Source organism: Pristiophorus japonicus, chromosome 12 (assembly GCF_044704955.1).
Source record: "Pristiophorus japonicus isolate sPriJap1 chromosome 12, sPriJap1.hap1, whole genome shotgun sequence".
Classification (NCBI taxonomy): domain Eukaryota; kingdom Metazoa; phylum Chordata; class Chondrichthyes; family Pristiophoridae; genus Pristiophorus; species Pristiophorus japonicus.
The window spans coordinates 195,031,158-195,044,105 of NC_091988.1; the positions used below are offsets into that span (position 1 = coordinate 195,031,158).

General features: G+C 41.5%; 1 protein-coding gene across 3 annotated transcripts in view; it reads left to right on the top strand.

Annotated features, from left to right (window-relative positions):
* The window catches only part of lsm14b (LSM family member 14B), a 38,463-nt gene that overhangs the window by 7,770 nt on the left and 17,745 nt on the right, over positions 1-12,948 (top strand). For 2 of the 3 annotated variants that reach the window (XM_070896373.1, XM_070896374.1), the window contains exons 3-4: positions 280-415; positions 1,939-2,076. In XM_070896373.1, the coding sequence (XP_070752474.1) occupies positions 280-415; positions 1,939-2,076 (274 nt within the window). The remainder of the gene's footprint in view (positions 1-279; positions 416-1,938; positions 2,077-12,948) is intronic. The other variant, XM_070896375.1, reaches the window with a different exon arrangement.

The following is a 12,948-nucleotide window of genomic DNA, read 5'->3' on the forward strand; positions in this document are numbered from 1 at the left end:
TATAAATGTGAATCTAATCACTGACTGACAGAGCACTAATATGCTGTGCTGCATCTTTAACTTTATCCTTATATCCTTATAGGAAATTTGGATGTTAAATATATATAGTAGAATAAGGATCTTGTTGTGGTTCTCGAGCCTTTTCTGTTGCTTTGCCAATGTGTTGTTTTCATGTGAAAAGCTGTAAATTTAAGTTTTACACTATTATAGGATATTGCAATATGTACAGTGTCTGCATAGGTGCTGTGTACCAGTAATGGCATAACATCTTTCTTCTAGTCTTCGTTGAGCACTTCGTCAAACACTTCATTTCAGCCTCCTGCGTCATACAGCCCATTCCGTAGTATGACTCCATATAGCCAGTTTGCTGGAGGATCCCTGGTTGGACAGCAGTATGGTGGCTCTCTGGGTTTAGGTCAGTGTACTGTTCCCTCCGTCTGCTGCGTAATTGATGTGCAGTTATGTACGTTAACATTTTGTACATTAAACATGAATATTGCAATAATTAAACTGCAGTTTTAGTTTAGATTATGCTGAAACTTTAACAATTTGAGCAGCATTATTGGAAGTATCTGCAAATAATGTCTAGAGCATTGACACTATCCGATCTGAGTTGCAATCCTTTGTAACTAGTAATTAATAGCCTCTTTATTTTAAACTTGTCAAACAGTATGCAAAATTCAGTTGCTGCAAACTTACATTTGGGCAAAGTTTTTAACTTCAGGAGTTTAACCTTAATTTATTTGAAGATGTGGATGTAGTGAATTTATGGCTGTGATTTGACACATGTAAATAAACATTTTGTGCACAATCCACCTCATCAAATGATGCTCATGGCATCACATTAAGTGATCTCTCTTTTTGTCTAGTATCTTGAGTTGCACTGAATGTAAAATGACTAACTTAATTTGTCAAAATACTAAGGATATCACTGTTTTTTGACAACTGACATGTCTGTAAACCCCTTCAGTCATTACAAGTCTATCTTTGTCACTATACATATGTATAAAGGTGCAACTCTCATCAAATTGTGAAGTAACTTGATCAATGTAACAACTGAATTACTAGTGTAACTATTTAATACTAACTAAACTTCAAATAAATTGAGGAATGTTTTTCCATTAGTACAGCTGTTGCATAATTACTGTAGGAAACCACAACTTGCCAATTTAGACTAATATTTACTGGAACTAATTGAGGGATGAACCATTTTAGTGCAGAGAAAAAAGTATAAAGATCTGGTTTGATTTATAAAGCTTGGTATCAGTTGCAACTTGGATATATTACAGACAAACCATTCTGAATTAGACTCAATTTATACACTTGGTTTTCAGAGACCATTTGAGTTAACAGTCCATATAGTGCAAAAAGGTCCTGTTTCAAAGCTCAATTAAGAATACAAACTGGAGTAATGCAAGTGTCTACAAGTTTCATTCCTTGTAATATTTGTCCATCTAACTTAAATAAGGAATTGGGATTTGCTTTACTATAGAACAGGGTACTGCAACACATTAAAGATCCTTTGGAATAATATTTCAGAGCCTGGGGCAACCTCCAACTATTTGGGGTAGAATGTATGGTATTTTGACTACTATTTCTCTACCCCCTTGCCCCAATTACTACTTGAATTGAGATGGTCCTGTCAGTAAATTCTTCAACTGTTGTGAATACAGTGCTGTGATTAAGTCTTAATGCCAGGTTTTTCCTTTGCAGTCTTGCACTACTCTACTTTTATCCTTGTATTTATACCAATACCAAGTGGTGTATAATTGGTCCTACTGGAAAGTTTATATACTATTTGACAATCAATGAATCTCTAACAAGTTATTGTAAAGTATCTTTGTAGGATTTGAGGATACTTAACTTCTTTTTTTTAATATAAAAATTGGCAGCATTGATCCTCTGGTTCCCTTTTCTTTCCTTCCTGCACTTTAACAGGATGTTCAACACCCACCCAAATCACAACTGTTTCTCACTCCAGTACTGATAGTCCTCCCTCACCACAACCAGCCTTTACAGAGCTTGAAATACCACCAGATCCAGCACCCTTGCAGAAAAGCCAACTGATTTCTCAGGGTAACGTCTGTCTGTAGTCTGCTTAAGGTTGTTTATCTGTTTTGACTGCTAGGCTTGTCTTAGTTTAAAATGTGTCTATGTGCAGCATGTGCTACTTGTTTGGAATTTTGTTTTTATTGAAGCATCTTTATTTTAACTAATTCACAAATATTTGAGCAATGCCATGAGACCTGCTTATCATACTTGCAGAATTCCAAAGCAGCAGTCCAAATGGATCCCATTTATTCTAAATTGCAGCTAGTCTGGTTTTGTTCTTGAATTTTGCATCTAAATGATGTGCCAACGCTTTCTAATACAAATAGTTACATTTGTATAAATTTAAAAAATTCCTGTTAAGCAACCAACCACTGAGTTGATTTTGCTCGTCTCATCTCTACTGTTCTGGAATATTGCCACTGATGTCTTGTAATTTTTAATGGTGCTTTATGGATTTCTTTTTTCTGTTCCTTCATCCTTATAAACCAACACTAACATTTTGATTTGACAGAAGGAGTATGATGAGGGGTGCACATGGCCCTCAGTTTGGGCAAATGATCCTCTTGGCATATTTGAGCAATTTAATGTCCAATTCTTATGGAAGCCAAGATTTATTATAATCAAAGCTACTTTTTAAAGGCCCCCTTACTGAGGTTTTCTTTGTTTTCTGAATATTAGTGATCATTGACTTTTAGTAAAAGTAGGTTGGGCATGTACAACCCCGCACAGTCTGTCACCTAGATTTTGTTCTTGTCTAGCTAGCCGCAACAAATTCTGGGATGTAGTCTCCTCTGTGTTGTAGATTTCATTAGGATGGGAAAAGATAATTAGAGTGGGAGTAGACTAGAGTATAAACATCGGCATAGACTATTTCGGAATGGGCTGTGGGTAATTCCCTTGCTGCATTAGTTTTTGTAGTGACTATTTTTTAAACATTCCGCTCCCCTAGCCTGCCTGCCTCCTGCATTTAGTGTGGAGGGAGGCTACACCTATCTAATTGGAATAGTTTTTGTGGTATAGTTTCTCGGTTTTGTTAACAAGGAATGTTAACGTGTACCAACATTACTTCAGTCACTAAATAGCGATTCTAGTAACATAAATAGGGGATAAAGGACTGTAACCTGACAAAATGCTGATTTTTGTTTGTAGATGTCCAAGATATAAAATGTTGCTGGAGCTGTGAGAAAAGTGGATGCTGTTTCTTCAATGTTAAGAATTTGGGTCTGCCATGGGTATCTATTAGGGTGTCAAATTGCTCCCTTAAGCAATCTGGTGGCCTGCTTTTTTTAATATAAATCACAATTTGACTCTTGTTGCCTTGTTGCTACTAGTGGGATAGCAGGACCTGGGGGTGTTGCACTGGAACTTGTGAACTGGACCAGATCTGTATCTTAAGCATGTGTACTTTAATGTCTCTGAAGTTGGATTGTTAACTCTCTTTAGGTCAGGCATTTTGGTTTGGCCGATAAGCTGCTTTATTCCGCATGCACAACACTGAGCCATGTAATGTTCATCCTACTCAATTCGTTCACATTTTTGTAATGGTGTGTGAACAGAAGAACATGGGTACACCAGTGAACTTGGTGAGGGGAGGCAAGAGAAGAGATGCATAATGTAGAAATATGTTTCCTATTTGCATTTAACCTGCTGACTGTGTAGCAGTTTTTACTTCTCCCTTGCAGCCTTTCTGCTGCTTTATTCCATTTTTGTAGTTTTTCTGCTGCCCTGACTGAATTCAGGTGTCTGATTCTTAAAGCCTTCCTTCCAAGTCTGAGTTTAAAAGTTTTTACCACCAAGGCATTAGTTTTCTCCAGGATAACTAGATGTTACTAACAGATGGGTCAATGGCCCAGAAATTCCCCTCAAGGGCTTCCCTTCGGGCAAACCACTGTAGAAAGGACAGAAAATGTGCACTTATCTTAAGCTGCTGCACCCGCTTGAGATCCCGGTCCGGAGGCCTCTCGTGACTGCGCATCGCAGCGTGTTCACGTTGGGACGTCCGCAGGAGTCACGTGGGTCTAGACACCCAATCACAAGTATAGCGAATAAGGCAGATGAGCTAAGAGCACAGGTAGACACTTGGGAGTATGACATTACAGATATTACAAAAACATGGCTGAAAGAGGGGCAGGTTTGGCAGATCAATATTCCTGGCTACAGGATTTTTAGACAAGATAGGGGGGTAAAAAGCAGGGAGGGGGGGGGGGTTGTGGTACTGATTAAAGAAACTATTACAGCGGTGAGGAGGGAAGATATGTTAAAGGGATCATCAAATGAGGCCATATGGGTCGAATTGAAAAATAAAAAAGGGGTGATCACACTGCTGTATTATAGACCCCCAAACAGTGGGAGGGAGATAGAGGAGCAAATATGTAGGCAAATTTCTGTGAAGTCCAAAAACCATCGGGTAGTAATAGGGGATTTTCATTGTCAAATATTGGTTGGGACAAATTTAGTGTGAAGGATATAGAGGGTGCGGAATTCTTGAAATGCATTCAAGAGAACTTTTTTAGTCAGTATGTAGCAAGCCCAACACGAGAGGGGGCGGTCTTGGATTTAGTTTTGGGGAATGAAGCTGGGCAGGTTGAAGGGGTATTGGTGGGAGAGCACTTGGGTGCCAGTGACCATAATTCAGTCAGATTCAAGTTGGTTGTGGATAAGGACATGAGTAGGCCTGGAATAAAAATTCCAAATTGGGGGAAAAACTAATTTTGCTAAGTTAAGGAGTGATTGGCCATGGTGGACTGGAAACAGCTACTTTTGGTAAATCTGTTGGAACAGTGGGAGGCATTTGAGGAGATGAAGGTTCAGGCCAAACATGTGTCCTTAAAGAAAAAGGCTGGGAAAAATAATTCTAGAGCCCCCTGCATGTCTAGGGACTTGCAGGGGAGGATTAAGGAAAAAAGGAAGCTTATGTCATATATCAATGGCTAAATACTATAGAATCTTTAGAGGAATATAGAAAGTTAAGAGGCAAAATTAAAAAGGATATTAGGAATGCTAGGAGAGAGCACAAGAAATTCGTGGCCAGTAAAATTAAGGAAAACCCAAAGATGTACTATAAATTAAGAGTAAGAGGGTAACTAAAGAAAGGGTAGGGCCTATTGAAGACCATGAGGGAAATCTTTGTGTGGAGGCGGAAGATGTTGGGAGGGTTCTGAACGAATACTTTGCATCTGTTTTCACAAAGGAAAGGGGCAATGCTGATATGGCTATCGAGGAGGAGTATGATATTCTGGATGAAATAAATATAGAGAGGAAGTATTAAGGGGGTTAGCAGCTTTGAAAGTAGATAAGTTCCCAGGCCCAGATGAAATGCTGTTGAGCGAAGTAAAAGAGAAAATAGTGGAGACCTTGACCATCATTTTCCAGTCCTCTTTGGATCTGGGCAAGGTGCCAGAGGATTGGAGAACTGCTAATGTAGTACCCTTGTTTAAGAAGGGATAGGCCGAGTAATTACAGGCCTGTCAGCCTAACCTCAGTGGTGGAAAAATAATTGGAAAAAATCCTGAAAGACAGGATAAATCTGCATTTGGAAAGGCAAGGATTAATTAGGGACAGTCAGCACAGATTTAAGGGAAGATTGTGTCTGACTAACCTGATTGACCCTCTTGGTTACCACCTCAAAAAATTCAATGAGGGTAGTGCGTACGATGTAGTATATATGGACTTTAGCAAAGCTTTTGATAAGGTCCCACATGGTAGACTGGTCACGAAGGTTAAAGCCTATGGGATACAGGGTCAAGATTGGATCCAAAATTGGCTTGGAGGTAGGAAGCAAAGGGTAATGATTGATGGATGTTTTTGTGACTGGAAGGATGTTTCCAGTGGGGTTCCGCAGAGCTCCGTACTGGGACCCTTACTTTTTGTGGTATATATCAATGATTTAGATTTGAATATAGGGAGTATGATTAAGAAGTTTGCAGATGATACTAAAATTGGCAGTGTAGTTGATATTGAAGAGGAAAGTCATGGGCTGCAGGAGGATATCAATCTAGTGGTCAGGTGGGCAGAGCAATGGCAAATGGAATTTAATTTGGAGAAATGTGAGGTGATGCACTTTGGGAGGGCTAATAAGGAAAGGGTACACACATTAAGCAGTAGGCCAATTAATAGTGTAGGTGAACAAAGGGACCTTGGAGTGCTTGTCCACAGATCCCTGAAAGTAGCAGGCCAGGTGGATAAGGTGGCTAAGAAGACATACGGAATGCTTGCCTTTATTGGCTGAGGCATAGAATATAAGAGCAGGGAGGTTATGCTTAAATTGTGTAATACTTTGGTTAGGCCACAGCTGGAGTATTTCATGCAGTTCTGGTTGCCGTATTATAGGAAGGATGTGGTTGCACTGGAGGGCGCAGAGGAGATTTACTCGGATGCTGCCTGGAATGGAGAATCTTAGTTATAAGGACAGATTGGATAGGCTGGGTTTGTTCTCATTGGGACAGAGGAGATTGAGAAGAGACTTCATTGAGGTGTACAAAATATTGAGGGGCCTGGACATAGTGGATAGTAAGGGTCTATTTCCCTTGGTGGAGGGGGTCTATTACGAGGGGACATAGTTTTAAGGTGGTTGGTGGAAGGTTTAGAGGGGATTTGGGGGGGGAGCTTCTTTACGCAGAGGGTTGTGGGGATCTGGAACTCGCTGCCTGGAAGAGTGGTGGATGCAGAAACCCTCCCCACTTTTAAGAGATGGTTGGATGGGCACTTAAAGCGCAGTAACCTCGAGCTGGTAATTGGGATTAGACTGGATGACCTTTTGTTGGGCGGCGCAGATATAAGTACTACAGGGAATAGAATATGGTCAGGGTGATCTCCTGGACTAGTTTCGATCACCTGGATGGGTCAGAGAGGAATTTTCCCAGATTTTTTTTCTCCCTAAATTGGCCTGGGTTTTTATCTGGTTTTTGCGCCTCCCAGGTGATCACATGGCTCTGGTTGGGGTGGAGTGTAGAATGTTTTAGTATAAGGGGTGCTGCAGTTGTGCTGAAGTGGGCTGGGTGCTCTTTGCCTTTCCACATTGTTAATAGATTTATATGTAACCTTTAGGGCTGCTGACCAAGAGCATGCGGCTCTTTGTCGGCAGGCGTGGACACGATGGGCCAAAATGGCCTGCGCTGTAAATTTCTGTTAAGTATTTTTCTCATTCATAGTAGTAATAGGAGATTCGTAAGTTATGAATCTCCTATTACTATGAATGAGAACCCCAAAATAAAACACAAAAAAAAACACCTTGCATAATTACACTATTACAAATTAAAGTGGTTATAAATGTTTTTTTAAAGAGAAAAAAATGCCGAATTTTTTAAAGTTAAGGTTGGGGTTTAAACTAACATTACCTGAGTGGGCAGGGTTTTAACGTGTTTAAAAATTTTATTTTAATGTTTTTGTTTTTTTAACTCTTATGCCTGTAACAGAAGCAAGTGCATATGCTACTATCAGGTGCAAAAGTTTTGAGGACATTTGCCGGGCATGATGTGCGTAAATCCCACAATCTTGCCCGTACAAATGTTCTCGCTCCCAATCTGCGGATGATCTGTCAGGCTCCAGCTTGACTGATCGGAAAAGCCGTTTTTTAACGCATGCGCATTGTGCACTGAACCGGCTTTTCCGATGCCTTCCCGGGTCCGTAGAAACTTAGTACGGGCCCGGGATGTCGGAATTTCCATGGCAATGTTTAGGATGTATGCAAAATAATTTCCCATCCTGCCTTGAAATTGTTTCTCATCTGCCTATGGATGGCCAACCCAGCCAGGTGGCTATCTAGGTAAGCTACCCAAAATGCACATTAAAATCCCTTAAAGCCCAAGTCTATCTTATGTGGAGGAAAAATGGACACAGAATCTTGAACCGTGACACAAGTGTCCATGATCTAAATAATTGCTGTAACTATATGGAATATTAGAGCAGTCACTTCTGATAAGTTTCAAGTTGATGGGAATTGAAGCTCCATCACTTGATTTTTCAAAAGAAAAACTGTTTTATACTTCACACTTAAACCAAGATGTTCTACACATTTTAGGTCGGAAGAAGAAATTTTAATTTTCACATTTCATTTTTTGGGGTTATTGCTTCGGATTACATCATTCTAACTAGATAGCACCAAATGTTGAGGTGTCACTCAGTTTCCTGCCCCTAACTGCTCAATTTACAATCCCACCTGCTTCTGTTGTCACTCCTTTTCCCCCCCCCCCCCCCCCCCCCAAAAAAAAATCTCCATTTTAAAAATAACTCTTGTGGCTTTAAAATCCTTTAAATGCAATCATTCACATCTTTTGTGAACACAAGTGAGACTACTTGATTAAATCAAATGTTGTTGCTGTCCAGGTTTATATGACCCAAATTCTGGCGCTATTTACAGCAATCATCCAATTTTAACTAAAGAAGCTAGAGCTAATTCTGTTGCTGCTAAATTGACAATGCCATAGCCTTGAGGTTTAAAATACTAAATAATCCAGAATAAAAACAGAAAATGCTGGAAATCTCAGCAGGTCAGGCAGCATCTGTGGAGAGGAAGCAGAGTTAACGTTTCGGGTCGATGACCCTTCATGCAGTTCCAACGAAGGGTCATCGACCCGAAACATTAACTCTGCTTCCTCTCCACAGATGCTGCCTGACCTGCTGAGATTTCCAGCATTTTCTGTTTTTATTCCAGATTCTAGCATCCACAGTATTTTGCTTTTGTGCTAAATAACTGAGATTTAACTATACCCTGCAATAGAATCTCTGAATAGTTTCTAACTGAGCTAGGCTAATGTTCCCCACTCTATTATGTGATTTAAAAAATGTAAACAATGTATTGGGATGAACCCATTTTGAGATTGCTATTTGTTCCCTCCTTTTTTTTGCTGTCAATCTAGCCATGGACAAGCTAACTCATGACCTGCCTGTGCAGGCCAGGAACATTATAACACTGGCTCCAAACAAGCCTTCTCCTGTCCACTGCCAGAATTGTTTTGCTCATTGGATGTGAGTGCTGCTGTCAAGACCACATTTATTAGCGGTCAAGGGAGTTAGTTAGGCTTTTCTTATTGGCGATGGTTCTTGTGTGGTGCAAATGTTACCTGCCACTCTCCAATCCAAGCCTGGATGCTTTCCAAGTCCTGCTGTGGAGCAGCATTGACTGCTTCATTATTGGTAAAATTGTGGAAGGAGCTGAGCGTGGGAATCAAATGTCCAGCCCCACGCCTGACGAGCATGAAATTGAGGGAGGAAAGGTCATTGAAGCTGCTGAAGACAGTTGGGTCCCAAGGAACTCCTGCTGTGCTGTCCTGGGGAAACAAACTTCTGAATGTGTTTTTTAAATAGCTAGCTATGTGGAAACAAGATTTGCCGATATGCAATTGTACCAGTGTTCTAACTGGCCTCTAGATCTGCTGTGTAGTATAAATTGGGAAATTCAGCAACAACTTGGTCATGTGAAAGTGGTCCTGCAATATAAATGGGGTATAAATCAGTTTCTGCTCACTTCTGGGCAACTGTTGCTGTTCATGCTACAGTATTCTGTAATAACCATGATACTATTGGGCTTAAAGTTATTACCATAGCTAATGCCTATCCAAATATGATTTGGTGTATAGGATTTCTCAGTCCTTATAATGGTATCAAGCCTTGGTGATGGAACCCAGAACAGACCTGTGCTGCAAGCTCTATGTAGCTGCACCTCCAGTAATGGAAGTTTGGCACTCCACTCTAATTTAACTGTTGTAACAATTTAGCTCTGAAATTTGTTGCATATTGCATAATTTAAAGAATTACTGTGTTTTTGCTGCATGCACAAGAGTTTGGAATGTATTTTGTAAGCATAAAATGAGTGCATTGTTTGAGCAAGTTCATTGTCTGAAATGTTGTGGCTGAAATGGCACGTGATTCAAATAACTTGCATTTATACAACATCATTAATTTTTTTTAAAAAGGGTCCCATAGTACCATGCAAAGGCATAAATTGGGGGGGGGGGGGTTCAAAAAGAGGGATTTGGGATGGGGATTTTGGAGCATGTGGCCCAAGTAGCTGAAGACATGGCTGCCAATGTTGGGGCAAAGGGAGAGCTGGTACACAAGGCCAGAGTCAGTGAATTTGGAGTTTTTTTTTGGGGGGGGGGGGGCGCGAGAAAAGAGGAGATAGGGGGATAGAAATGTGGATGGAGGAGGTTAAAGGCTATGAAGGGAATGAAAAACTAGGATGAGAATTTTAAATTTGGGGCATTGGTTCTTGGCCCCCAAGTGAGGCTGGGGGTGATGGGCGAGCAGGACTTGATGTGTAATACGATATAGGCAGCAGCGTTTTGGGTGAGCTGGGTTATGGAAGGTGGCGGATGGGAAGCTAGCCAGGAAAGCATTAGTATAGTCGAGTCGGGAGGCAGCAATGGCATGGAGGATGGTTTCTGCAGTAGATGGGCTGATGTAGGAGTGGAGGCAGATGATGTTCGAGGAGGGAGTTGGTGTTTTTTATGATGGAGAGGATATGGGGTCGGGGTCAGAAGCTCAGCTCCAGATCAAATAAGATGCTGAAGTTGTGAGCATTCTGGTTCAGACTGAGCAGGTGACTGGGGAGGGGATGGAATTGATGGCAAGTGTATAGAGTTTTGACAGGGTCTGAAGACCAAAGCCGTTGCCTTTCCAATGTTTGTTGGAGGAAATTATAGCTTTATTGAAGATTAGATTTCTGATCAAATTGCCTAACACGGGTAGTGCTGGGTGGAGAAAGGTGATGGAATGAAAGCGTTTGTCATCGTATGTGCGGGAGCTATGTCTTCTCCATTACAACAACTTGCATTTATAGAACGTCCTGAGGCGTTTCACAGGAGTATTGTCAAACACAATTTGACACTAAGCCATATGAGATACTAGGACAGAAGTGGTAGGTTTTAAGGAGCGTCTTAAAGGAGGAGAGGTTTAGGGAGGCAATTCCAGAGCTTGGGGCCTAGGCAGCTGAACATATGGCTGCCAATGTGGAGCGATTTTAAAATCGGGGGTGCACAAGAGGCCAGAATTGGAGGGCAGGAGGGGGGAAAGCCATGGTGGGATTGGAAAAGTGTGAGAATTTTTAGGGGGGGGGCCTTGCCCTGGACCAGGAGCCAATGTAGGTCAGCGAGCACAGGGGCAATGTGTGAAAGGGGCTTGATGTGAGTTAGGATATGGCCAACAGAGTTTTGAATGAGCTCAAGTTTGTTAGATGGAAGATGGGAGGCTGGCTAGGAGAGCATTGGAATAGTCCAGTCTAGAGGTAAAATTAAGTTTTCAGCAGCAGATGATCTGAAGCAGAGATGGGGGTGGAAGTAGGCAGTCTTGGTAATGGAGTGGATATGTGGTCGGAAGCTCTTCTCTGGGTCAAATACAGCACCAAAGTTGTGAACTGCCTGGTTCAGCTCAGTTGCTGAGGAGTTGGTGGCTGGGGAACAGTTTGTGGTGTAGACGGAAGACAATGGCTTCTGTCTTCCCAATATTTAGCTGGAGGAAATTTCTGCTCATCCAGTACTGGATGTCGGGCAAGCAGTGTGACAAATTAGACAGTGGCGGGGTTGACATAGGTGGTGAGTTAGAGCTGAGTGTCGTCCGTGTACAAGTAGGAACTGGGATGATATCGCCGAGGGGCAACACGTAGATGAGAAATAGGGGGCCAAAGATAGTTCCTTGTGGGACTCGAGGTAATGTTGGAGAGGGAAAAGAAGCCATTATGGGTGATGCTCTGGCTGTGACTGGATAGATAAGAATGGAAGCAGGTGAGGCCTATCTCAACCAGCTGGACGACAGGAGAGGCTTTGGAGGATGGTGAGGTCAACTGTATCAAAGGCTGAAGACTGTCAGAGGGTAGTTTATAATGGTCACAGTCACTACAAGATGTCATTTGTGACACAGCGCTATTTCAGTACTGTGGTAGGAGCGGAAACCTGATCTGAGGAATTCAAACATGGAATTGCGGGAAAGATGGGCACGGATTTGGGAAGCAGCAGCACGTTCAAGGACTTTGGAGAGGAAAGGGAGGTTGGAGATGGAGTGGTAGGTTATAAGGACAGAAGGGTCAAGGGTGTTTTTTTTTTGAGGGATGATTGCAGATTTGGGGTGGGGACAATGAGGGGAGGGAACCATTAACTATCGGTTAACAGCGAGGGAAGTTGGGTGGTCAGCAGTTTGGTGGGAGCAGGAGGTGGGGCTCGGATAAGATGAGCTTGGAGAGGGCATGATGGGAGAGAGAGAAACTAGAGAGATGCAATTCAGAGCTAGAGCAGGGAAGAATTTTGGGGGGATGTTTGGCTTGGTAGCTGTGGGGAAGGGAGTGAAGCAGCAGTTAAACAGATGATCTCAATCTTGGAGGCGAGGGTGGAGGAGAAGGCAGTGGAGAGGTTTAAGAAAACTGTTTGTAGTGAAGAGAAGCTGGTATCTAGTTCAAAATTGATCATGTGAATAGGGCCCTTTGACAGTTCTAGTAAGGTAATACACTAGTTTAAAGTAAGCGCTGAGAAAGTTGATCTTTAATGTTTTCATGTCAATAATTTACCCTCCCAAAAAGTTGGTCTTGATGACCAGATTTCATTTAGCTCATTTTATAAATTAAGTATAATGGGATGTTTCCACTAAAAAAAATACATTGATGAGGAAAATTTGCAGTACAAGTTCACAAATGCACACATGGCAAACATTTCACTTGTTCACCATAACTTTGACCAGTAAGAATGTTTTTTGATCTAAATCCACATTGTAAATGGAGACTTTCTCGACTGAAGACCAATGTAAATTTTTCAGATTATTGTGGTACAGACCTGATTTGTAGCCGATAATGGAAATTTGTGTTCGCATTCAAACTTTTTAGTGCGTTATTTTCTTTTTTTTTTCCAAATAGTTAACTAACCAATGAACTTTGTACCACTCTTGCTTTACTGCTGCTGTGTAATAATTGCA